Source organism: Galeopterus variegatus, unplaced genomic scaffold, assembly GCF_000696425.1.
Source record: "Galeopterus variegatus unplaced genomic scaffold, G_variegatus-3.0.2 Scaffold5938, whole genome shotgun sequence".
Taxonomy (NCBI): domain Eukaryota; kingdom Metazoa; phylum Chordata; class Mammalia; order Dermoptera; family Cynocephalidae; genus Galeopterus; species Galeopterus variegatus.
In genome coordinates this window covers 8,775-36,271 of record NW_007732049.1, presented here as the reverse complement: position 1 = coordinate 36,271, position 27,497 = coordinate 8,775, and the positions used below count along the sequence as shown (strand labels likewise).

At 40.7% G+C, this 27,497-nt stretch overlaps 1 protein-coding gene and 1 pseudogene across 1 annotated transcript; both read left to right on the top strand.

The window, feature by feature from the left end:
• The first annotated feature begins 3,878 nt into the window (after positions 1-3,878).
• On the top strand, positions 3,879-16,642 carry LOC103605613. The gene is made up of 5 exons (XM_008590234.1): positions 3,879-4,029; positions 4,345-4,387; positions 10,830-10,919; positions 13,108-13,212; positions 16,288-16,642. Exons 2-5 carry the CDS (start codon positions 4,380-4,382, stop codon positions 16,484-16,486), a joined length of 402 nt encoding a protein of 133 aa, XP_008588456.1. The 5' UTR covers positions 3,879-4,029; positions 4,345-4,379; the 3' UTR covers positions 16,487-16,642.
• A 5,390-nt stretch (positions 16,643-22,032) lies between these two features.
• On the top strand, positions 22,033-22,658 carry LOC103605614 (annotated as a pseudogene).
• Positions 22,659-27,497: the final 4,839 nt, after the last annotated feature.

Genomic DNA, 27,497 nt, shown 5'->3' with positions numbered 1-27,497 from the left:
CTGGAAAATAGAACCAGGAGGCCTGGCTGGTTAGATCAGTTGGTTAGTGTGGTGCTGATGACACCAAGGTCCAGGGTTCAATCCCTGTGCCAGCCAGCCATTAAAAAAAGAACCAGGAAACATGTTTTTGTTTATGTATATGTAATCTATCTCTAAGAATATGCAAGAAACCGGGAACAAGAGTGAAGCTGGGGAACACACTCTTTTGTTCTTTTCTAATTTTGTGCCATGTGTATGTACTACTTATTCAAAAATAAATAGAATCCATTTTAAGTGTAAAATACCTTGAGAAAAACTGAAAAACATAGATGTGTTATGGAGTAGATTATAAACATTGTGGGTTTTTAAGATACCACGCAGGAGATCAAAGGCATTTCAAGCTCAGGTGGACACTTGGAATTTTGATCCTAGACCTAGGAGAATGAGGGTAACAAACTCTTTCAGTTGCCTGGGACACTCAAAGGAAAAGTGTGAAAACACTATTTTAAAAAATAGGGGGGCTGTCTGGTTAGCTTAGTTGATTAGAGCTTTCTGTAACACCAAGGACAAGGGTTCAGATCCCTATACCAGCCAATCACCAAAACAAAATAAAACAAAATAAAACAGGGGCCGGCCCGGTGGCGCACTGGATAGTGCGCCGCTTGGGAAGCGCGGCGGCGCTCCCGCCCGAGGGTTCAGACCCCACATACAGACCGGTTCCCGCTCGCTGGCTGAGCGAGGTGCGGGAGCAACACCGAGGCTTGCAGTCCCGTTGCCGGTCCCTGGTCCGGTACAGGGGCAACACTGAGGGTTGCGATCCGTTGCCGGACACGGAAAAAAGACAAAAAAAGAGAGAAAAAAAAATAAAATAAATAAAACAAAAACAAAAGATAATAAGGCCCATGGGCAGATCATGGGGGAGATACCCTTTGGAATGTGGATGTGAGAATTCTCGTATGTAGTCAGAATCCAACCTGGAATACAGAAACCACGCTAAGTATTTAAAACAGAGGGAATTTAATCCAGAGAATTGGTTTATATAGATGTTGGTAGAGATAAAGAGCCAAACAGAATAGTGAAATAGCCCAAAGCTGAATGATAGCCAGAAGCTGCTGTCACCCATTACAGTGGAAGAACAGAAGGAGGACATGGTGTTACCAGAGGCCAGGGGCTAGGATCATTTGCTAGAAGTTGGTAGTTTGCTAGGTAGGTCAGAGGACACAGCCCGATTTTGAAGGTTGGAGTAGGATAGATACTACACCTTGGGGGTGGGCTGGTGGTACGGGTTACTCTGGCTTTTTTTTTTTTTTTTTTTTTACCCCTCCAATCTCCAGCAAATGCATCCTATTGATGGAGTCCAGCAATTCAACCTGGAAGCCAACCCGCACAGGAGCCCAGGCCATGTAGCCTTCATGGAGTCAGTCCTCCACTGCCATCCTAAAAAGAACAGGGGAAAGGTGAAGAATAAACTTAAAGGCAAAACAGGCCAGGTTCAGCACAGAGAGAAATCAGGAAAATGTCAAAACATAGTGATGAATTCATCATCTTGAGGAAAATCAGCTTGGGGTGCCTGGACAAAGGGTTTCCAGAGCTGTAACATTGAGGTCCAGACATTTTCTCCAAAATGTTATTTATAGCTGGTTTGTCTAAACTAGGATCTAACTCTGGACCATACACTACATCTGGGTGTTATGTCTCTTAAAAATATTCTAGTCTAGGGCCGGCCTGGTGGCGCACTGCTACAGTGAGCTGCTTGGGAGTGCGGCGACGCTCCCACCGAGGGTTCGGATCCCACATACAGACCGGCCACTCACTGGCTGAGCGAGGTGCGGGTGCAACATCGAGGGTTGCGATCCCGTTGCCGGTCCTGGTCTGGTACGGGCGCGACACTGAGGGTTGCAATCCGTTGCCGGTCACGAAAAAAGACAAAAAGGAAAAAAAAAAATTCTAGTCTAGAACACCTTTTCTTGATTTGGTGAGGGAAAGAAGCCAGTTGTCCTATACAATGTCCCACCTTCTGAATTTGTTTGCTACCTTTTGTTTTCCTCTAGCTTGATCCTCTAGCCTATCATGTAAGCTTAATTAGATCCAAGTTAAATATTTTTAGTAAGAATATATCACAAGGCTGGCTGGTTAGCTCAGTTGGTTAGAGCACAGCCTTGTAATACCAAGGCCCCACATTCAGATCCCTGTACCAACCAACCACCAAAAAAAAAAGAATATATCACAGCTGATAATGTCTATTTAATGCTGGCACCTCATAATATCTGTTTGTGTCTAAGTCATTAATAATGCTAAAATTTAGGGCTGGCCCGTGGCTCATTTGGGAGAATGTGGTGCTGATAACACCAAGGCCATGGGTTCGGATCCCATATAGGGATGGCCGGTTAGCTCACTGGGTGAGCGTGGTGATGACAACACCAAGTCAAGGTTTAAGATCCCCTTACCAGTCATCTTTAAAAATAAAAATAATAATAAAAAATAATGCTAAGATTTACCACCTACTATTAGGGTGGTAAGAACCTGATAACTTCATCGCACAGTTAACTTTTCTCTTAGGACCAGGATGTAATCTTTGTTACTTAACCTTATTAAAGTTCAGTTTCCTCATCTGAAAGGTGAATAAATTAGGGTTGTTGAATGAATTAAATAAATTAATGAATTTATTTATTATTTATTTTCAAATTTTTTTTAAAAAGATGACCGGTAAGGGGATCTTAACCCTTGACTTGGTGTTGTCAGCACCACGCTCTCCCAAGTGAGCCACTGACCTGCCCTAAATAAATTAATGAATTTATTTATTATTTATTTTCAAATTTTTTTTAAAAAGATGACCGGTAAGGGGATCTTAACCCTTGACTTGGTGTTGTCAGCACCACGCTCTCCCAAGTGAGCCACTGACCTGCCCTAAATAAATTAATGAATTTAAAGTGCCTAGGACATAGTAAACATTCAAAGGAAGTAGCAATTATTATTATTATTTTGTTCCAACTCCATGATCAGAGAATGTTGGGCAGAAGAACGAAAAATCTCCCCCTCCTCAGTTCCTAACACTTATTTCCGTTTTCTAAAATAAAAAGGCTGGCCATTTTGGAGTCTGATAGATCACAGGGTGGAAGTCTGACATTGTTGCTAGAAGGGGTTTTATCTGTGGACAGCGTACTTCTATCAATTTATCCCTAAGTAATAACTACTATTTCTGGAGAGCTTAGTATCTACAGACGTTGCACTAAACACTTTACAAGCATTTTCACATTTAATTCTTCCTTAAATCCCACAAATAAGAATTATTACCCATACTTTTCAGGTGAGGAAACTGAGGATCAGAAAGATTAAATAATTTTCTCAAGTAGAACAGCTGGGAAGCAAGGAGATGGAATTTGAAACTGGGGATTCTACTAACTCCTGAGGTTAATGAGACTCAAAAGACAGGAAATTTTAATAGTGTGTGTGTGGAGGGGGGGGAGGAGGGGGGACGGAGGACACGATATGTGAAGCGGCTTGCAGTTGGCTTGGCTTTATTGCTTTAAGAAACCTATCATTTCTGAGTTGTCACCTTTTCAGCAAGCTTTCTCTGTATTCTTTAAAGTGTAACGCCCATTTTCCCTGCTTCATTGCCCCCGCATAGCTCTTTGCTCCATCTGAGCTACTACATATTGATTTTATCATGTTTTAACCCCACTAGAACGTCAACTTCATGACAAGGATTTTTGTCTGTTTTCTTCACTGCTGTTTTCTCAGTATTTACAGCAGCGCCCGGCACACATCAGGTATCATTAGATATTTGGCTAAAGAATGAATAACGCGCTTCCGGAAGCATCAAGAATCAAGATTAAATGAGCGTGTTTTGAACCTCGTAGGGACCCTTAATCCTCCCCTCCGCCCTCCTATAGGAGAGAGGAAGAAGAGGAAAAGCCCCGCCTCTCCCTCTGGGGCTTCTGATTTCGTCGCGGTTAGCTCGTCAGTTCCGCGGCGTCGCGCTTATTGTGTGTGTCATTTCCTGGCGGCGCAGAACGGAGTGGACAACGGCCTGCAGAGCAACATGCCCAAGTGAGTGGGGGCCTGAAATCTGAGGGTGGTCGCTGTCACTAGTTGTGGTCCCGTGGGGGAGCGGAGAGCGGGTTCTAGTCCTTGAAGTCTGGAGGGAAAGGAGAGGATCTGGGGGCAATGGGGGAGGGAGACAGACCGGGCGTGTGGAGGCCGACCCTGCTTAAGGCGACTACAAAAAACTTGGTTTATGTCAGGACACTTTGACCCGTTCGAATCGTGAGTTGGTTGGATTTTTTGTTTGTTTTTACAGCGCTTCCGTGGATGGACGTTTCTTAACTGGTTGTCATCTTTTCTCTTCCTTCCAACTCTTTTCAGGTTTTATTGTGACTACTGCGATACATACCTCACCCATGACTCTGTAAGTGGCGTATCTTTTCAGCTTCAAAAAGCCTTATGTGTAATTAAATAAGACTCTTTTTAGGTTGCAAGTTTATGCTTTTCTGCCTGCTTTAAGGCCTACTGTTTGGATAAAATAATTGGGGGTGTTTATTTTTCACCCTTTCTGCAAATGTCTTCATAATTTGAGGATATTTGGAAGAATTGGTCTTCTGGCATTGTTTTTATTGGAGACCCAAAATAATAAAGCTTTAGCAAGTTTAAAGGTGAAAGAAAATTACTTAAGTTAAAAATTCCAGGAGAAAACAAAAATTAAAAGAAAAAAGAAGGGCCAGCCTGTGGCTCACTCGGGAGAGCGCGGTGCTGATAACACCAAGGCCACGGGTTCGGATCCTATATAGGGATGGCCGGTTAGCTCACTGGCTGAGCGTGGTGCTGACAACACCAAGTCAAGGGTTAAGATCCCCTTACCGGTCATCTTTAAAAAAAAAAAGAAAGAAAAGAAAAAAAAATTCCAGGAAAGTGTTTTTAAAGCCCAAATTCTTGGTTGTGTTAAGTTACTCAAATGTTTTGTTTGTTTGTTTGTTTGTTTGTTTTTTAGAAGATGACCGGTAAGGGGATCTTAACCCTTGACTTGGTGTTGTCAGCACCACGCTCAGCCAGTGAGCTAACCGGCCATCCCTATATAGGATCCGAACCCGTGGCCTTGGTGTTATCAGCACCACACTCTCCCGAGTGAGCCACAGGCTGGCCCAAGTTACTCAAATGTTTGACTGACTAAAATACCTTGATTTGAAACCGAGTACTGTGATTTGATTAAAAACTGCTTAACAAATAATAGCAATTAAGATTGAATGGTTGGGCCGGCCAGGTGGCGCACTGGAGAGCGGCGCTCCCGCCGAGGGTTCGGATCCCATGTGGAGACCGGTTCCCGCTCACTGGTTGAGCACGGTGCGGACGCAACACCGAGGGTTGCGATCCCGTTGCTGGTCAGTAAAAAAGACAAAAAAGAAAAAAAAAAAGATTGAATGGTTTATTGTATCAGGCAGTGTTCTAAATGTTTCACCCATATTTTGTTTTGAGGGTTGCGATCCGTTGCTGGACACGAAAAAAGACAAAAAGGGAAAAAAAAAAAAAAAAAGAAATTAAAAGTTATGGCTGGATGGTTAGCTTAGCTGGTTAGAGCACAGCCTTATAACACCAATGTCATGGGTTCATATCCCCATACTGGCCAGCCACCAAAAGAAAAAAAAGAAATTAAAGTTTAAAATTTAAGAAATATTTATTAATTCATCTAAAAGTAACAATGATTAAAAAAAAGAAAATAAAAAAACAAACTAAAATACCCAAAAAGATATTTAAAAAAAGGAAAAGATCAAAACACACACACACATGCACACGTAACGATAATGATTTTTACGTATAATGTAACATGTAACATTTTTGCAGTTGGCAGGTATGGGGATTCGAACCCTTGACTTTAGTGTTATAACACTGAACTCTAACCATCTGAGCGGCCAGCCCTTTACCATGCATGATTTTCTAATATGCATTGGTCATTTGGAAAATATTGGTTCACTGAGTTATACAGGTTTTCAAGAGTAGACACATTTGATCATATAATCTTAAAATTCACATTCATTAATGTCACAGTCTAATCAGAACTGGCATTAAGTATTGGGAAGCTATCAAGCTTATGGTGGGAGATGAGATTTTCTAGAATTTTGCTTGAAGCTCAAATCTTATTGGCAACAAATACTATCAATTGCTTTCCTTGAAGTGATAAACTCACTTTATTCATTTCACTTTTGAGAAGTCTGGATATCTAGTTTGTTTCTCATTCATTTTTCAAATAAAAACGGTGTTCTATCAAAGAAGCTCACAGCTTGAATAATTGTATGCCTGCTTTTCCTTGAAATAGCATCATATTTTGACATGCAGCAGAAGTGCTTTCATTCTTTCCATTTTGTCACCCAGAATATTAGAAAGATATGAACTCAAGGGTTGAGATTTAACAAAATTAATAACTTTACTATTTCATTGAGGATAGTGTTAGTGAAACTGGCTTTTTTTTTCCTTCTGTGAGTGCATGACATTGAAGGATACAGTGATCACTAATACATTAGGATGCCACTACCTTGATTTATTTTAAAGTGCCAGGAGTTTGGCATCATCAGTGTAAATGTCAATACAGTGAAAAAGGGAAAGTAATGTCTTAGTATTACTATGAAAACACTTTGACCTTGCAGATCTGAGACCCCTGAATACCCTTTAGGTAGCTGTCTGTAAACTATACCTTAAGAATGGCAGCTGTATACTTTGCAGAAGTCTGACTAAATCAGAACTCTTTATCATCAGGGACAGTAGCTGTAAGAAACTAGCCAATAATTTCCTTGTTGTCACTTCATTTGGAATTCTTTCTAACTCATGGTTAGATGTAGTTCAACATTAATAGATATGTGGAACATGTAAATAGAGTGGTTCCCCTTGAAAAAATAATAGTTCTGAATATTATAATAGATTGTCCTGGAGGAGATTCCTTCAATCTCCAATGAGCTGGTGGTGTTATTAGTAACTAGTGAGTCCTTGCCTGTAGATCTCCAGTCTTTTTTTTTTTTTTTTTTTTTTTGGTGGCTGGCTAACCAACCGAGCTAACCAGCCAGGCTTTCCTTTTTTTTTTTTTTTTTTGATCCTTAACCCCCTGTCTCAGTAAAGTCACTAGCCGTAATTTTCCGAAATTGTTACCACGGGACCTATGTCTTTCTACAGGTTTTTGGCGTTATATTTTTATATACCCAATCATTTTGCTAATGCCAGAATTCAGAGAATTGAATCTCTTTGTGAATTCTCTGTGAATTGGATTATGAGAAATGTCAGGAAACTTGTAATAAATATTGTCATTCTAAAATGGTATCTTGAAAGAATAGAAAATTTCAAGACGATTGTAGCAGTTCCCTGTAGTAGTCTTTGGAATGTATAAAACATTTGGTGGTACAACTTTTGGGCTTTGCTTGGTTCTTGGTCATGATTTTATTATTAGGCTTAACATATCATTGTTGTGTTAGTCTAAGCAGTGGTTTGGGAGGCAGGGAGCAATATTTTGAAATGCGGACTCTGAAAAGACAATATCTGCTCAATTGACATTAGTCATATCTGCTGCCACTGAAGCAGTCATGTGAACAGTGAACGAGTGTACCAGTAGTGAGGTAGTTGGGCAGCTGTGAGGAGTGTCTGAATGAGATCTGGATTCCAGGCCTTGGCTTATCACTTTCAGCTATGTGTTTTGAGTTAAAATGTAATTTAAGTGTAAATAGAAGATAACAACTTTGTGATTTTTTTCACCAATTTTATTGAATTATAATTTACATTCAGTTAAATGCACACATTTTTTTTTTAGAAAGATGACCAGTAAGGGGATCTCAACCCTTGGCTTGGTGTTGTCAGCACCACGCTCAGCCAGTGAGCCAACCGGCCATCCCTATATAGGATCCGAACCCGTGGCCTTGGTGTTATCAGCACCGCACTCTACCGAGTGAGCCACAGTCCGGCCTAAATGCACACATTTTAAGGGTACAGTTTGATGACTTGTCAAATGAGTACAACTTGATGTATATGTACATCAAGATACAGAATATTTCCATCACCCCAGAAAGTTCCCTGTGCTCCTTTGCTGTTTGTCCCCTGCACCTCTCCTGGCCTCATCTGATCTGGTTTTTATTACTAAAGATTAGTATTACTGGTTTTTAAACTTCTTATGAATGGAACCTTGCAGTATATACTCTTTGGTGTTATACCACTGTGCTCTAACCAGCTGAGCTAACCAGCTAGCCCAGTATATTTTTGAGATTCATTTGTCATGCTGCATATATCAGTGGTTTTTGCTTTCTGAGTTGCACAGGGCTGGCTGATTAGTTCAGTTGGTTACAGCATGGTGCTGATAACACCAAGGTCAAGGGTTTTGATCCCTGTACTGGCCAGCCACCAAAAAAAAAAGGGGTGGGAGTGGGGGGCAAGAACATTGTACCATGCACATGTGATTTTTACGAAGAATAATTGAGACTGCTTGGTAAGTACATAGCATAGTGCCTGGCATGTAGTAAGTGTTCAGTAAATGGTAACTTAAAAAAAATAAAGGTTAAATTTGGAGTTTATTGTATGCCAATTATACCTTAATAAAACTGTTAAAGAACAAAAGGATTGGTAGGATGGAGACAAAAATCTGTAGGTGATTTGTATAGAGTATATACTCTAGACCCATAGTCATTTAAAAGAATATATTCTCACAGGCAGTGTTATTTAAATGTATAAGCTATATTATTTTGCCATGGAATAATCTAAGATAGGGCATTAAAATGACATCATGGTCTAGATCAGGGGTTTGTAAACTTTTTCTTAAAGTGCTAGATTGTAATTATTTTAGGTTTGTGAACACACAGTCTTTGCCTACATTACTCAACTCTGCCATTGACAATATATAAATGAATGACTGTGGCTGCGTTTCAGTACTTTTTTTTTTTTCTTTTTTTTTTACAAAAATAGGTGGCTGGCCTATGGGCCATATTTTGCTGACCCCAGTCTAGATAATAAATATAGTAAATAAATTAACAAAGTATGTTGCTGAATAATGTTTATAGGTGATGCTTTAACAGCCAGCTAAAGCAAGCCAGGCTACCTATATAAAGATAAAGCTTTATAAAATTTCTAGTTTTGGAAATTTGTTTTTGTGTCTGATAGTGTGTGTGTGTGTGTGTGTGTGTGTGTGTGTGTGTGTGTGTGTGTGTGTGTGTGTGTGTGTGACGGGTAAGGGGATCGCAACCCTTGGCTTGGTGTCGTCCGTACCGCGCTCAGCCAGTGAGCGCACCGGCCATCCCTATATAGGATCCGAACCTGCGGCGGGAGTGCCGCTGTGCTCCCAACACCGCACTCTCCCAAGTGAGCCACACGGTCGGCCCATACATTGTAGAATGTTAAGCAGCATACCAACCCCCAGTTGTGACTTAAAATGTCTCCATGCATTGCCTTATGTCCCCTGTGGAGGGGGAGGGGGATTGCCCCTGGCTGACAGCCACTATACCTTCCTCTACTCTCCTTTTCCCTCCTGGATATTATGGAATAAATCTCAGACATTGTCACATTTCATTTGAGAAAAATAAATTATGATGTAAGTTTTTTTTTTATTATTTGAAAAAATCTTAGGAATTTCTTGGCATTAAAAGCTTAGCAGTATATTCGCTAGTTATGTTTCATATGCAGCAAAAGAATTTAAAATGAGTGAACATTTTTAATGGAGGACTTTTGGATGAGAGGAGGCAAGCCCTCAGGGACATACCTCATGATGTCTATGATTATGTTGACATTGAGTCTGCTACTGAGCCAGCAGCTTAGCTTCTCCCTCTTAGTCTTATAAACTGTTCTCCTGCACAGGGTGTGGGAGGTGCTTTTTGATTGGAAAATCCCTTATTGAGAGAATTCCTTATAGAGTACAGCATTTATTCAGAGGAATATGAATAGCTGTTCACAATCTTCACTTTAGGTCTTTTTTTTGGATCTTGTTACCATAAATTGTCAGTGATTGATGTGAGTAACTTGACCTCATTTGAACTGGTGGGGTAGATGGAGTGGGATGCTCTGCAGACAGTACTGAGTTGGGAAGAGATTAGGTCAGGAACAGACTCAGTGATTGATGTGAGTAACTTGACCTCATTTGAACTGGTGGGGTAGATGGAGTGGGATGCTCAGCAGACAGTACTGAGTTGGGAAGAGATTAGGTCAGGAACAGACTCTGTGAGTGTCTATTTTAGTATTTGTTTGTCTCCTTTCTAAAACCAAATATAGATGATCTTCAGTTTCTTTTTTTCACTTGTGCTTTATCTAAAAAAAAAAGTTAAAAGTTGATTGTCTTAGACTTTTTTAAGATCATAATCTCTCTCAGGGCAGATTATTACTTTGAAATCTTTGTTTCTTCCACATCTCCTAGCTCAGTGCATTAACTTCAAAACTGGTAAACTAAAATGGTATGGTTTGACCCAGAATAGCATATATAGGAAGGATAAAAATTTTAAAAAGCCTGGCCTTTGGGCATGTATTGGATATTTTTCAAATAAAACTATAAATGGCTTGAATCAATTATAAACCACATCTACAGATTAAAGATGACTGCTTCTCTTTAGTAAAAGACATTGATAGGTAGGAAATTTCTCTCCAATCTCTCATAGTTAATTTAGCCATTGAAGCGCTAACTAAAAATTGCTTAAAAAACCTGAATCAGTGAACCAATAATTTCATTTTTAGCTGGTGAAGACCTATAATTGATTTAGAAACTGTAGAGCCATGATATAGTAACTTTAGATGAGTACATGCTTGAGCAAAGTAATTGGACCATTAAAGGTTTAAATGAAAGTGGTTATTTTAGTAAATGGGTTATTGAATTCTCATTCATTTTTGTTTTTTCTCTCTCTCCAAAGCGGCTGCATTTCAACAAGGAAAGATACCTCCTACTCCATTTTCTGCTCCTCCTCCTGCAGGGGCAATGATCCCACCTCCTCCCAGTCTCCGTGAGTTTAAAGTTTTTATCTTAAGGGGTGTAACTGGGCAGATTATCCTTTGATTATGTTAGGTTATCTCAGAGTTGGCTTTCAGTTGCTTGTTGAATGAATACATAGATAGTAATAAAAAACCCTTTAGTGGTATAAGTTTTTAGTGGTATCAAAAAACTGTAGAGTTAAGTTTTTTATTTCCCTTTGGTTGCTGGCCAGTATGGGGGTCCAAACCCTTGACCTTGGTGTTATAATACTGTGCTGTAACCAACTGAAGTAACTGGCCAGCCCTAGAGTTAAGTTTTGATTACATAGTTATATTTGTGGCATCCTAAGTGTGGGTCTGAGTCAGATTCAAATGGAAAGCTGAGAATGAACCTGTGATTAGATGAGTTAACACATGAATAGATGATGCTAAGTACATTAAATTATTTACTGCTATGAACACAACACTGGAGGACTGAAATAGCTGATACACTTCTCAGTCTTTCCACCTATTTTCTAATCCACCTGACACCAACATATACACACACATACATACCCCTTGTGAAAGATAAGAATTGGATAGTTGGGAGTGGAATGGATCATGGGCTTCTCTCCTCTGAGAAGGTTTATTGTTTCTGCATGGCACATGGGAGGAGATTGAGTACTAGGTCATAAGTTCTTTGGCTCAGAACCCTTGACTTTGGTGTTACAACACTGCTGTAATCAACTGAGCTAACTGGCCAGCCCCTTATTTTTAATAGCAGAATAGTCTATGGTATAAATATACCATAATTTACCTCAGCATTTTTTATTTTTGGATATTTAAGTTGTTCCAAATTTTTGCTGTTATAAATGATAATATCAGGAGTATCCGTGTATTTAAGTTTTTGTATTTCCAAAGAATTTTTTATTTTATTATTACTTTTGGTGGTTGACTGGTATAGGGATCTGAACTCTTGACCTTGATGTAATAAACACTGTGCTCTAACCAAGCGAGCTAACTGATTAGCCCCCAAAGAATCTTGTAAACCCAGGTTTTCATTTTTCTAAAAAGGATCTGGGTGCTGGCTGGTGAGGGACTCTGTACAAGGTACAACCTCCTTCCCCTTTCCCCCTCTTATTTATTTATTTATTTATTTTTTAGATGACCAGTAAGGGGATCTTAACCCTTGACTTGGTGTTGTCAGCACCGTGCTCACCCAGTGAGCTAATTGGCCATCCCTATATGGGATCCGAACACGTGACCTTGGTGTTATCAGCACCACACTCTCCCAAGTGAGCCACGGGCTGGCACCCTTTCCCCCTCTTTTTAAAAATTAAAGTCTAGTGCCGGCCTGGTGGCGCAATGCTACAGTGCGCCGCTTGGGAGCGCGGCGGCGCTCCCGCCGAGGGTTCGGATCCCACATACAGACCGGTTCCCACTCACTGGCTGAGCGAGGTGTGGGAGCAACACCGAGGGTTGCGATCCGTTGCCGGACATGGTGCTGACAACACCAAGTCAAGGGTTAAGATCCCCTTACCGGTCATCTTTTAAAAAAATAAATAAATAAAAATAAAAAATAAAAATTAAAGTCTATTAGAATTTTTTTGATGAGATTGGGGGTTGGGGAGTGCAAAAATAAATAAATAAATAGAAAAGAATTTTTTTCACCTGGGGGACCTGACTTAATTTTATACTTTTTTTTTCTCCCTTGGTGGCTAGCTGGTTCAGGGGTTACAAACCTTTTACCTTGGTGTTATGAGGCTTTGCTCTAACCAATGGAGCTAACCAGCCAGCTTCGTTTTATACTTCTGTCTAGATGGTCTTATTTTTGCTTTTTTTTTTTTAAAAGATGACCGGTAAGGGGATCTTAACCCTTGACTTGGTGTTGTCAGCACCATGCTCAGCCAGTGAGCGAACCGGCCATCCCTATATGGGATCCGAACCCATGGCCTTGGTGTTATCAGCACCACACTCTCCCGAGTGAGCCACAGGCTGGCCCTATTTTTGCTTTTTAAAGTGACTAAAGTTTTGTGGCATGTGATTTTTGTGGAACTGCTGTTATAAAAAGGAAACCATAAGAGATCTATTGCTTCAAGAAGAGAAAAAAGAAAGAAAAAGAACAACAAAAAAGAGGTTTATTGTTTTGAACCAGTTCGTGAGACCCTATTAGTTTCATTAAAAAGAGAAAATGTAAATTTATAAGCATACCTCAACCATAGGTTTCATTCTTTATTTCAGCGGGGCCTCCTCGCCCTGGTATGATGCCAGCACCCCATATGGGGGGCCCTCCCATGATGCCAATGATGGGCCCTCCTCCTCCTGGGATGATGCCAGTGGGACCTGGTAAGTTTGAATGTCTTTCCTTCTAATATGCTCCATTGTGTTTTAGTTCTTCAGATAAATGGAATTCTTAATTAGTTATCTAAATGTATTATTGCAACAAGTTAAATTTGGCTAATCTTTAATGATAAAGAAAAAATATTTGGTTTGTTAATATAATTGGATGGTATCCAATGACATTGTGTTACTAAAAGCAGGATTAAGGCTGCCTCTGTTTTTTTCCTTTTTCCTCCTCCTTGTTTTCTTTCCTTATCCTGACTTTTGGCCATTTAAAATGAAGAGAAGAGTAGATGAACTTGTCCCATTTGCGGGGAAAGGGAAAGGGTGGATATATTTTCTTAGTTTTTTGTTTTGTTTTTGTTTGTTTGTTTTTGGTGGCTGGTCTGTATGGGGATCTGAACCCTTGACTGTGGTGTTACAAGGCTGCACTCTAACCAACTGAGCTAACTGGCCAGCCCCTATTTTCTCAGTTTTGATTTGGACCAGATTTACCTCTGGCTGTTTCAATCTTCTTTTTTTTCTTTTTTTTTTTTAACCAGCCATTCCTATATAGGATCCGAACCCATGGCCTTGGTGTTATCAGCACCACGCTCTCCCAAGTGAGCCATGGGCCAGCCTAAGCTGTTTTAATCTTGAAGGTTAAGAAGGCTGAATCAGTATTTTTTTTTAACCAGCCATTCCTATATAGGATCCGAACCCATGGCCTTGGTGTTATCAGCACTGCGCTCTCCCAAGTGAGCCATGGGCCAGCCTAAGCTGTTTTAATCTTGAAGGTTAAGAAGGCTGAATCAGTGTATGAAAAAGGCCTTCGGTCTGGTAGTTAGTTTTTTATTCAGGAAGAGAAAGAAACATATACCTCAAACATTCTATTTTAATTTAAATGTACATTTACATTTTAATGTAAATTTAATGTACGTACATTAATTTGCACATCTTTGTGCTACATGGGCAGGGCTTTTGCTTTGAAAGTGAGTCTACTGATTGGAACATCATATTTTTCTTTCATAAACCAGTAAATCATAATCATAATACATCCTCTACCAACTTTAGCTTCATTTTCTTTGAAGTGGTTAGAGAACTTGTAATGCATTGTATTTCGAATCTATGATTGTTTTGACTGTCAAATTTGTGAGCATTTTGGGGGGATGACTAGCCTGAGTCTTTCTAAGTATTAAGTTGGTTTTTATAGAAACAATTCTCTTTTCACACCCATATTTTATTGGTTTGCCGAATAGTTAAATTATGTAATTAGAATAATACATGCAACTGACATAACCAGATTTGGGAACAGAGGCGACTGATGCCTACAACTCAACTGGAAAGACAAGGTGCAAAAGTATTAGAGTAGCTTCCTAGCCAGAAGTATTCAGTATGCCTGATGCGTGTATCATGTTGAGGGATGAGAGTATTGATAAAGAGAGGTACTGACCTACTGGCGTGTGAACCAAAAACACAATCGAAATGATTTTGATGGTGTTCACATTCTTAAATCAGGGTCACAAATTCAAATTCTTAGAGGTGCTAGGGATGTGGTGTACTGGGGAATGTGAGACCCATCTAAAAAAGGCTTCAGAACTCAGCTTCAGCCTATGGTTGACATCTGAGAATGCAGGCTTGGTGTTGCCAGTTCTCCTGAATTTTTTTCTTTTAAAGCCAAGAAAAAAATGATAAAATTGTGGGAATTATGTTAAAATAATTGAGTAGTTCGGGATTGGGCAGGGATAGGAATGGGTGGGGGGTATAAATAGACAAAGTTGGTCATGCATAGATAATTGTTGAAGCTGGATGATGGATACATGGATGTTCATTATATATATTTTTTTACTTTTCTTGTGTATGTTTGAATATTTCCATAATAAAAAGGAAAAAAAAAAAGAATCTAGACTTCTATATGAAATCCCAATGTTGGCAACTAATCTAAATTAAATCCACTATGGAGAGCAAGGAAAACAAGTTGTCAGGTGCCCAGTTTTTAATCTTTGGGCTAGATTAGTTTCCTCTAAGAAATGTTTAAATGCAAGTTATGTTAACCATGGGCTTTTATGTGGCATTTAGAAGTTTAGTATTACTCTCTGTTCCTGTTGAAATTGATTATTAAAAAATTCTTTATCTGTTGGACTTTGTGTCTTTGCATATACTTGTGTTTCAGTTTCTGTGATAAGGCTATATTCAACTTTGAATATCTTTTTCTCTTGAACCATTTACTGTAGACCTATAATAAAAATTACTTAAAAATAAGTACAGTAGTTAGGTAAAAATTGATATTTAAAAAGAATATATGTAACATGAAAATTAAGAGGCACAATAATAAAATGAATATCCATGAACCTACCACCCAGTTGAGGAAGTAGAACCTTATCGATTCCATTGAAGCTCCCTGTGTTCCTTCCCTACCCTCTGCTTGTCTTCCCCTCCCTGGCTCATTTATTTGGCTGGTTTATTTATGGGACACTTAAAGAAATTCATTAATAGTTTCTAAAATGCATTAGAAAAATCAGATTTTTGTGTGTGTGCTAATTATTATAAATCACATTATTGCCTATTATTTTTCTTGACTTGAGCTAAGTATGGTTACTAACAGGTTCTCAGCATGGGCCTCCTGCTCACCTTTCCTACAACTCCGAACAAACGCTTAGTGGTAAGATTGTCCTCTGTGCCTGTGTACATTCATGAAGTAGCTCCTGGTTATATGGTGGATATATGATTAAAAGAGCTGACTGACTAACATGTGACTTAGTTGTGAATTTCCCTGCGTGAGAAAAAAGGTCAGTTTAGGGAACTAGTGTCCCTGGTGATTTCTGGAAAGTGGTCTATTAATAGTTTCCCCCTTACTATCATTAGATCATGATTCCTACATGGTTCTTGTGTTGACCTTTTTGTTTTTTGTTTGAGAATGTCTAAGTAATTTACAGATGTGATGAATTTGTTGCATTTCTTCTGTCATGTATGTCTTTTTTCCAGCATTTTGCAGGGGGGGGAGGGCTACTTTTTTTTGTTTTTAATTGAAGTCCTATCAAACTCTTATAAATGGTATTTTTTGTCTCTCTTTTTTTTCCTTTTCTTTATTTTGTCCTACAGCTCCTGGAATGAGGCCACCCATGGGAGGCCACATGCCAATGATGCCTGGTCCTCCAATGATGAGACCTCCTGCCCGTCCCATGATGGTGCCCACTCGGCCAGGAATGACACGACCAGACAGATAAGAATAGAGAGGAGGCTTCTTTATATCAGTTTTATGTTACTTGTTGTACTTCATCAGGAGATCACGGTGCTGTGACTATGGGTGTTCTCTAACAGCATGGCACGGAAGACTTGCTCCCTTTTCCTATTAAAGAGAGAATAGTTTTGGAGGGGAGAAGTGGGACAAAAAATGTGCAGTTTTCATTTGTGTTGTGAAATGTGAAAATAAAATTGTAAACACTTTTAGTTAAAAGTGTGTTTGCTTCTTCCTCCCCTCTGTATTCTTTATGTATTATAAAGAAGATGAAACATTCCAGTTGTGTTTTGCTAGCTCCTTCTCTCTCAGCATGTCCTATGCCTAAGATGCTTTTTCCTTAGCTGTAGAATGGGTTCCATTGGGCATCCTGCCTTTATTTAGTAAAGTTTGCTGTGCAGGACTTTCATAAATCTAATACCTGTACAGCTTTTGTTGGTTAAAATAATAAACAGCACAATTGGTTAATTTTTCACATGCATAACACTCTTGTGTAGTAAGTGGAAAGTCTAAGTATTTTATGCTGAAGTAGGGGAAAATACTCCATGTTGCGTGCATGTCAGCTAAGAATGGCAAGAATTGCCTTAACCTCAGCTTCTCTTTTCTCTCAGCTGCTCTCTTTCTTGGCTGCAAATAGTCTGAAAATTTTCTAAAGCAATGGTAAAATTATGCAGATTTAGAATGCTATTTTGTTACATCACCAGGTTGTAAAAGTAATATATTTTCAAGGAAGCATCTAGAAAGTAAGCCATTGACACTACTCATATTCAGTGCAGTGTAAAATTTAAACTCACATTGCAAGCGAGAGTGAAAATTGTTTTAACATCTGGGAAAGGCATTTTGACACTATCAGAATTAACAATATCTGTATCCTTTGTCCTAGCATTTCTATGTCTAGGAATTTATCCTACAGATAGACTCGCACATGTACAAAGTGACGTGTATGAGATCATGTATTGCACCAAAAGACTGGAAATAACACAGATGTCCAGTGGTAAGGGAGTGGTCTTTTTCAAGTATGATACATCCACAAAGTTGCATACACCATGCATAATAAAACAGAATAAAGAAGTTCTGTGTAGTGATAGGAAAAGAGCAGAGCTCCAAGTACACATTGTTCTCTACCTTGGAAAAGAGCTCCAAAATACACATAGTTCTGTACCTTGGTTTTTTCTTTTCTTTTTTTATTAAAAGATGACTGGTAAGGGGATCTTAACCCTTGACTTGGTGTTGTCAGCACCACGCTCACCCAGTGAGCGAACCGGCCATCCCTATATGGGATCCGAACCCGGGGCCTTGGTGTTATCAGCACCGCACTCCCAAGTGAGCCACGGGCCGGCCCTCACTGCTATCCTTTTTTAAAGGAAAAATCTATGGTTGCCTGTATATTCATAAAGATTTTTGCAAGGACAGATAAGCAACTGCTAATTTTGGTTGCTCATGAAGGTTAAATGGGGGACTGGGGGACAGGGATGAGGGGAGAAGAGCTAATTATTAAAAAAGCAACCAAAGTGAAATATGCTTGCCAACTGAGGTTACTGTTATAATGATGTTATGGCAGAGGGTGCCCTAAACCAGCAATTTATAACCTAGCTGATGATCAGAATCACAGAGGCTTTTTCAAAATAAAGATTCCAGATTGTGGTTCACTAGATCTAGGGTGGAACCTAGGAAATTTGCATTTTGGAAACACTAGGATTTTTGGGGGGGTGGCTGGCTAGTATGGGGATCTGAACCCTTAAGAAAAGCTAGATTTTGCTTCCTGGCATGTTTAGAAAGCTCTGTCTTAGGATCTGTTCTATTCAAGGATATAATTACGTGTGTGTCTATATTTTTTAAAAGATTTGTAGCTAGAAATGGAAATGTGTATTGCTTCTTTTCCTAGAAACTCATAAATGTCTTCAAGAGGGGTAGGCAAATAAGCCACCTTAGCGTTGGCAGGTTAGCTCATTTGGTTAGAGCATGGTGCTGATAATGCCAGCCAAAAAAGAAAAAACAAACAACCCACCCCCCCACCTTACTGGTTAGAAATAGAGATTCTGATAAAGAGATGATCTTTATGCTCAGCCTTTGTAGAAGCTGAATCAACTTCCTAGTCTGAGCCTTTTACTGGACTACTTGTTGCTTTTTAGTTTCTTAATTCAGTCACATCTTTTTAAGAAGCACTTATGTCTCAGAAGTTGATAGTTTTTATGTCTGACTTTTATAGCTCAGATTGTTATTAAAATCTGCAGACTTAAGAGTTTACTAAGGGAAATCCTGTCAACTGAGCTTTACATGTGACTCAGCAAGTTTCCGATTTAGATGGCTCTGTCAGGCTCAGCGAGAAGCATTCCTTTTTTGTACGCACAGATACAGCTATCTGTTGTTTAGAATAGTCTCATGTATTTAGTAACAACCTAGGTCTTCCTAAAAGGAAGCTTTTCCTTTCCTTTTCTTTTTTTTTTTAAAAAAGATGACCGGTAAGGTGATCTTAACCCTTGACTTGGTGTTGTCAGCACCACGCTCAGCCAGTGAGCAAACCAGCCATCCCTATATGGGATCCGAACCCATGGCCTTGGTATTATCAGCACCACACTCTCCCGAGTGAGCCACGGGCCGGGCCCTTAAAGAAGCTTTTTCAAAAGTGTGTTTTTAAGGTTGAATCTCCATTCTAGAAACATTTTTAGTCTTTGAAGAAAATGTTTTACATAGTTTCAGAAAACCAGTAGGATGATTTGAAAGTTTAACAAGCTTTAGCTACAATGAACATAAGTAGGAAGGAAAAAATAGTTCTACAAAGGTTCTTTTTGTGTTTGTATCAACCCCTATGACAGTGAATAATTATATTTTCTTTGTAAGAGGCTGTGAAGAAGACAGTAGAACATATTTGTTGCTATTGATTTATGCCTTCTGACGTCTGGTTTTAATTCTAAAATACGAGTGAACCGTAGTGTGAGTATTTGTATAGGTGTACACAAGAACACTACTATATATCAAGAACTGAAGAAATTAGGTGTACATGTGGGATAACATGCTTGCTTTCTTTTCTGTGGGCAGATCCAAAACCATTGTGAGTGCACTTAGAGTCCAAACGCTCATCATTTTCACTGCGAGGGCTTTTTAATGGTTTGTCAGAATGCTAGTCCCCTTGATTCATAGCTGCATGAGAAGTCTGATGCTTGCACAGAGCCATAGGCTAATTTGGTCATCCTGTATGGAAAAAGTCCACCAATGATTAAGTGTCTCAGTTACATAGCTTCAGTCAGATGATATCTTTTAGGTTCCTAATGCATTTGGTGAACAGAAGAAAAAAACCTGACTTACCTTCAATTTTTCTATCTGACAGAAGCATCCTGAAGGCTTGCCTGGTACATTGTCATGAAAACCTTAGTGTTTACTAATTGAAGACATTTCTTTCCTTCCCAACTGAGAATGTAAGGGTTAGACTTTGTGGCACAGAATCAAATACAGCATCTAGAATAGTTTTTCAGACAAGGGCAGGAATAAGATAATCTGAGATGTTCTGTATTGTCCTTGCTCTTTGGGGTTTGAGGGGATTTCATACTTAAAGTTGCAAGAACTGTACAAGAACATGTATCTACATTTTAGTCAAATTAACCTATTGTTAGGTGTTAGCATTTCGCCCCATTTGCTTTATTTCTCCTCCCCCTATATGTATATATGAGTATATATAGGTTTTTTTTTCCTGAACCATTTGAGAGTAAGTTGCTTATATCATTTATATCATGCCCTTCACATAAAGATTTCAATGTGTGTTTACTAAGTACATCCTCTGACACAATCATGGTTCCGTTATCAAGCTTAGGAAATACAACCTTGACTCAATAATTAATCTACCAACTATATTTCATTTTTGTCCATTGATCTAACAATGTCTTTGAAGTATTTTTTTCCCCCTCTCCTGTACAGGATCCTTTAGAATAATTTACTGTATTTTTTGGACGTATCTCTTCTGTCTCCTTTAATCTAGAACAGTTCCTCAGCCTTTCTTTTTTTTTTAAGACACTGACAGTCCCACCCTCTTTTGTTTATTTTTTGTGCGTATGTGTGGCTGACTGGTATGGGGACCACCCTCTTTTGTTTAATAGAATATTCCTCATTCTGGATTTCCCTTGTGTTTCTTCATTTGGCTGTTGAGTCCTCAGCTGTGTCTCTAGGATATCATATCTGTAGGAAGGCACACAGGGTCCTTCTGCCCCTTGGTGATATTAATTTTGATCACTGATTAAGGTCATTGTCCAATTTCTCTGTACTTGTTCCTTTTGAATAAGTATTTTTCCTCTGGCTATCAATTTTAAAAAGTTCATTGATTTACATTCTCATCTAAACTTTGAGCATAGCATATGAAGCCAGGATCTCAAAGCCCTTTGTAAGTACTTGGCTTTCACAGTGACCTTGAGAAACAGGTCTCCTAATTTCCCCCCACCCCCTTTCTTTTGCCCGTACATCACATCCTAGTACTTCTTGGGGATGGTTATTGAAAGGATAAAGAACTGAAAGGTAGGAAAAAGAATTTTACCTCTGTACTTAAATGCTACATTTTCCCTTCTTCAAGATTCCTTTTTATCTCTCAGGCTTCTGCTAATAGGAGTGAAGCATGAAAAGAGGAACAAGAAGGAGAGTAACATGATAGAGCCTAGAGTGGCAGACATCACCAATTGTCCACCCCGGTATCTATAACTACCCGTAAAATAGTAGAACCTGTAATGTTTATCTGGATCCATGGCCATCGGCAATGAAGACATTTCCCATAGCTTGTAGTTAGGTAAGGCCGAGAGGTAGGAGGGAACACACCTTTCTCTTTCCTATTGACTGGAAAGTGGATATGAAGTTTGGAACACAAGCAACCGTCTTGGCAACTAAGGATGGTATTAGCAAGAGAGAAGGAGCCCAGGTCCCTGATGATTGAAGAGCTGCCGTGGACTGCCTACCTCAGACTTCTTTTACATGTGACATAAATAAATAACCTTTTATTAAAGTCACATATTACTTTGAGTTTTCTGTTATATGCAGCTGTACCTAAACCTGACTGATAAAAAGAGAGATGCTCATGGAGGAGAGTAATAACTGATGAACACCAATCTTTGGTGTATGTGCCATGAAGAAAGATAAAGCAGGTAAGGGGGATAAGCAGTGCCAGGTAAGGGACACCTCTGTGCTGGAAAGAGGAAGGGAGTGGTGGTAGTGAGGAGAGCCTGGGCATAAGCTTTCCAGGCAGAGGGACCAGCAACTATAAAGACCCTCAAGTGGGAGTCTACTTGTTTTGGGGGAATAGCAGGGAGGCCAGTGTAGCTCAAAACAGATAGCTAAAACTGTTGAGAATGATGGATATGTTCATTATCTTGATTGTGATGATTTCACAGATGTGTATATATGTCAAAACTTTAAAAATTGTACACTTTAAATGTATGCATTTTATATATGTGCACTTTATTATATGTCACTCATACCTCAAAGCTGTTTTAAGAAGTTATATCTAGGGCTGGCCAGTTAGCTCAGTTGGTTAGAGCATGGTGCTGATAACATCAAGGTCAAGGGTTCAACCCTTGGACTGGCCAGCTGAACAAAAAAAAATTATAGCTACTATTTTTTGTGGTGTCTTGGAGATGGTCAGCTGCTTCAAGATGAAGCTGAATATCTCCTTCCCAGCCACTGACTGCCAGAAACTCTTTGAAGTTCCCATGAAACTGTGTGTCTTCACCCATGGCCGTGTTCATTGGCTACTGAGTAAAGGGACATTCCTGTTATAGACCAAGGAGAACTGGAGAAAGAAAGCACAAATCCGTTTGGGGATTGCATTGTAGATGCCAATCTGAGTGTTCTCATCTTAGTTATTATAAAGGAGAGAAGGATATTCCTGGACTGACTGACACTCTGGTGCCTTATCACCTGGGGTCCAAAAGAGCTAGCAGAATCTGCAGAGTTTTCAATTTCTCTAAAGATGACATGCGCTGATATGTTGTAAGAAAGCCCTTAGGCAAGGAAGGTAAGAAACCTAGGACCAAAGCACCCAAGATTCAGTGTCTTGTTACTGCATGTGTCTTGGAACACAAAAGCCAGCTTATTACTCTGAAGAAACAGTGTACTAAGAAAAATAAAAAAGAGGCCGCAGAATATGCTAAACGTTTGGCCAAGAGAATGAAGGAGGCCAAAGAAAAATGCCAGAACAGATTGCCAAGAGCTGTCCTCCCTGAGAGCGTCTTTAAAAAAAAAAAAAGTCACCACAAACTAGAAACTACTCCTAAGAATCCTTACAGATATTAACAACTTATCTTTGGGGCTGAGCCCGTGGCACACTTGGGAGAGTGCAGCGCTGGGAGCCCAGCAGCGCTCCTGCCGCGGGTTCGGATCCTATATAGGGATGACCGGTGTGCTCACAGCGCTCACTGGCTGAGCGTGGTATGGCCGGTCTCAAAAAGGACAAAAAAACCCAAAAAACAAAAAAACTTGTCTTTGTTATTCAACCCTCTTTCTCTTGACTTTTGCTCTAAGATTGCCTTTCCTTGTTTGCACAGACTTACCTTTCTTAGGCATTGTGTATTTCTCTTTTGTTCCTTACATAGAACAGTATATGCAAATGAATGTTTAATCACGGATTAAGAGTTGTGGCCATCTGGTCAAGCAGGTGAGGGAAGCTACCAGATCTGAAATAAAGTGATCGGCTAGGTATTTTTAAAATGTATGGATTGTGGAATATGACTCAGCAATAAAAATAATTAACTATTGATACAACTTGGATGGATCTCGAGAGCAGTATGCTAAATGGAAAAAGTCAGTCTGAAAAAGTCACGGACTGCGTGATTCCATTTACATAAATAACAAAATCATACAGATGATGAACAAATTAGTAGTTGCCAGGGGTTAGGGATGGTATTGGGGGAGGGGCGCAGGATGTGACTATAAAGGAGTAGCACAAGGGAGATCTTTGTTGTGGTGTTGGAATAGTTCCGTATCTTCGTTATAGTAGTGGTTACATGAGTCTACGCATGTGATAAATGACAGAACTATACACACATACCCATATCAATTTCCTGGTTTTTATGTTGCACTGTAGTTGTGTAAGATGTAACCATCGAGGGAAACTGGGTGAAAGGTATAGGGGACTTCTGTGTATCTTCACAACTTCCTTTGAATCTACAATTATTTCAATATAAAAACTTTTTAAAAAGTATGGACTTCCACTTCCAGGAGTAGATGTACTTTTCCCTATTCCTATTGGTAAGTACAACTGAAAACCCTAAACAGACTTCTGATCAAGATGGTGGAATAGACAGTCCCCAGCATCACCCTCTCCCACAACCAACCAGTTTACAACTATTAAAAAGCAATGACTGCCAAGCTGGGGCCACTAGAGCTCAGGGGAAGAGGAAGAAAGACCTATGAAGGCAGGAGAAGCTGAGAGAAAGAAGGGACTGCTCTGATATTTCAAGTCCTAGCCACTGTAAGACTGGCCCTGGTGAGCACACGGAGCAAGAGCTGGCAAAAGCCGCTGCTGTGCCCTTCATAAGAAGTTGCTTGGAAGCTGCAGTGAAGAGGGCCTTGGTGGCCCCCAGGCCAGCAAGACTACTAACAAGGTTCCCGTGGACCCACATAGGAGCAAGGGGCCACAGACAATGGAAAAAAGGAGCCACTCAGAGGCAAGTGAGTCATTGCAAGGGACTGGTGCATGGCCCATCCCAGGGAAAATGTTTGGAGTGCAAGCGGTGGGGGAGATGGGCCCACCCGGGGAACACTGGAGCACAGCATGGACAGCTAATTTGCCCTCCGGTCAGCACACAGCCACTCAGTGGAGACTGGTCAGGAATATAGAACTGCAGGGGGTGCAGTTTGTTGAAAAGACTCAGGCTCGGACCAGAGTTTCCATGTAACCCAGGTGTACTGGACCTAAAAAGACCTGGAAGTGTTTACAAGGACAACAATTAAACCCTGCGCTGTACAAAAAGCCTTCCTCAGAGAATCAGCAGCAAAGCAGTAATTAGCTCAACCACAGGGCTCAAGTGCTGGTTCCTACAGGAAATTACCCCATTTTAGAAGTAAGTAAAGGACATAATTAGTTCCAGTGCAGGGTTTAAATAGTGAGAATAACAATTCAACACAACTGAAAGAAAAAATAAAAAACTCAGATCAGAGACAACGTTCTGATATTAACCAATAAAGGTCTATAAGATCTAGAAGGACCGAAAGTCCCCTGGGCTCCCAAGCTTGGGTGGGGAGAGGGCTGAGGGCCTCAGCCACATCACCCTAACATCTGCATCCACCCCAGTGATGACCAATCTGCAACTGGAAGCCCCCAGGCTCCCAAACTTGGGGAGGGGGGTGGGGGAGGGCTGAGGGCCTCAGCCATGCCCTGTCCCAACGTCCAGAGCCAGCCCAGCTCTGACTGAGCTACTTCCAGAAGTGCCCCGGGCTCCCCTGCTGAAATGAGGTAGGGGGATGTCATGGGCCTTGACCACATCCCCCAACTCCTTCCTCCTCCTCTCACCCTTTCCCCTTCCTCCTTCCCTTCTCCTCTTTCCCTGCAACTGCTCCACAACATCTTAGAATGTAAAAATAATAATAATAATTAATAATTTTAAAAAAGAAAACCATTCCCATGTCAGTGGAGGCCTATATGTACATAACAAGCATAAGAAGACTGGAAGATGGAGAGAAGGCAGGCCTGTTAGGGAACTTGGGACCTAAGGAACAACATGGTGAGTTTCCTGGTTTTGTGTTTTGTTTTGGTTTTGGTGGCTGGCTGATACAAGAATCGAGTCCTTGACCTTGCTGTTATAACACTGCACTCTAACCAAGTGAGCGAACCTCATTTTTTTTTTTTTTTTTTTTTTTTTTGCCTCATACATACCAGACTTGGAGCTGAAGAAGCTGGCAACCAAGAAACCCTGATGGGCATAGACAAAAAACACTCCAAGGAAAGCCTGCTCTAGGTAGCCAAAGGACCAGGAAAGAGGCAGTTTAGCCAGACAGAAAACTTAAAGACAATAACTGCTCTACCACAGCTAGTCTCCACAGAAAAAACTGTGTCCCCACCCAGGCCAGCGAAGGCCAAATGGGGAGCTAAGACTTCCACTTTCCTGAGGCTGTAACAGGGTGCCCTGGCCCCCTGCTGGGTTGGTGTCAGAGAAGGCCTCATAAGAAGTCAGTCTTATTATCCCCACCCATTTGGCAATAAGAAGGCGTTGCTGCCTCCCGATTGGGGTAGTGTCAGAGAAGCCATAATCAGGACGTAGGACTTTCACCACTGCCCAGTAGGAATGAGGTTGCACAAATCCCCATGTCAGCAGAGACCTTGTGGGGAGCAGTAATGAGGCACCCTGCCACTGCGAGTTAGGGAGTATTAGTGAAAATCTACTGGGGAGCAGGAATTCCCACATCAGCCTTGCAGTAATGAGAAGCCCCTCCCTTGGTGTCTAAAGAGGCCCAGTGGGGAACTGGACTTTATCTCCACCTGATAGTAACGAGAGGGCACTTCTCCCTTCTCCTGCTGGACCAGTATGAGAAAAATCCAGCAAAACAGAAGGTTTATGAGAGCCGAGAGTCTCACAGCATAATGCAAACATATCCAGGTTTCAATTTAAAATCATTCATCATACCATGAACCAGGAAGATCTCAAACTGAATTTTAAAAGGCAATAGATGTCAACATGAAGATGACATACATATTATAATTATTTGACAAAGATTTTTCTTTTTTTTCGGCGGCTGTCCAGCAGGGGATCCAAACCCTTGACCTTGGTGTTATAAGACTGAGCTCTAACCAACTGAGCTAACTAGCCAGCCTAACAGATTTTAGAGCAGCCATCATAAAAATGCTTCAATGAGCAATCATGAACATGCTTGATTGGAACAAATGAAGAAATAGCAGATGAATGTAAAGTCTCAACAAAGAAATAAGATATAAAGAAGAACCTAATGGAAATTTGGAAACGAACGAACAAAAATACATAAATAAAAATAAAGTAACTGAAGTAAGAAATTCAGTGGATGGTCTCAACAGAATTGTTTTGGGAGAAGGGACCTAAATGGCTGAGGGACAGGGGAGGAAGGGAGACATATTGTTGAATGCCCTTGATTTTTGTATTATGTGTATGTATTATATAGTTACAAGAATGAATAAATTTAAAATTTGAAATTAGCTGGTGGCCAGTCTTGGTTTTTTTTTCCTCAGGTTTTTGCTTGAAGGTTTGAATCCAGAGAACTGCCACCTTCCCATCTTTGCTATTGGATCTACAGGTGTCCCTGGTATATGGGTTACACTCAAGCGTACAGACGAAATAGAGAAAATAACACTACATTGGGAGGCAGAACACTTGGGTTCTAGCCCTGAGTTTCGCTAAGTAGGTAACCTTGGGCAAGCTCTTTCATCTTTATCCCTGGACTTCACTATCCTTATTTGTAAAATAAAGAAATTGATCTTTAAACTCCTTGGTAATTTCAACAATTTACTGTCTCATTTTCTTCTGCTCCCCATTTGGGAGGGGATCCTCTGCAGTGTACCTCTTTCTTGAGTAAACATCTAAGCATTGGATAACGGGCAGGGCGGCATCAAGAGGATGACAAGGCGCCCCCTTCTCTGTTGTCTAGCACAAATCCTCTAGCAGGAGACCCCAGTGGTTTGTTTGCGTCTCTCCTCTACCGGCCTGTGAAGTCCTTGAGACCACTTTTCACTTCCCAGCCTGATTGCTAGAGTAGAGTTGGTGCTCAACAAATAATGAGTGAACCTGTGAGAGGAATGAGAAGTGGACCACGCCATCCGGGAGCCGCGCAATTATCTAACGAATTCTGCAAACACCCCACGTCCCCCGCTGAAGCTTCAAGGATACTGCGTGGCGTGCACCTCGCGCAGCTCAGAAGCGAAGCCCTTCCGACCTTGCCTCGCGAGAGGTAGATGGGCGGGGCGGAGGAAGGCTGCCCGCGCGCGCCCCGCCCCCCCGCGCCGGCCCGCCCCTCCCAGCCCACGCGCGCCCCCGCCGCCGCCAGCCCGGCCGCGGGCGGCGCGCGATCTTCGCGTCGCTCTGGGCTGGCGGCCAAGTTGCCGCGCGGGTGGGTGGGATCGTGGCGGAGCTGCGGG

Coding starts and splice junctions, on each gene's coding strand:
- LOC103605613 (XM_008590234.1), top strand. Junction 10,920..13,107: donor CCCACCTCCTCCCAGTCTCC/GTGAGTTTAAAG, acceptor TCTTTATTTCAG/CGGGGCCTCCTCGCCCTGGT. Junction 13,213..16,287: donor GATGATGCCAGTGGGACCTG/GTAAGTTTGAAT, acceptor TTTGTCCTACAG/CTCCTGGAATGAGGCCACCC.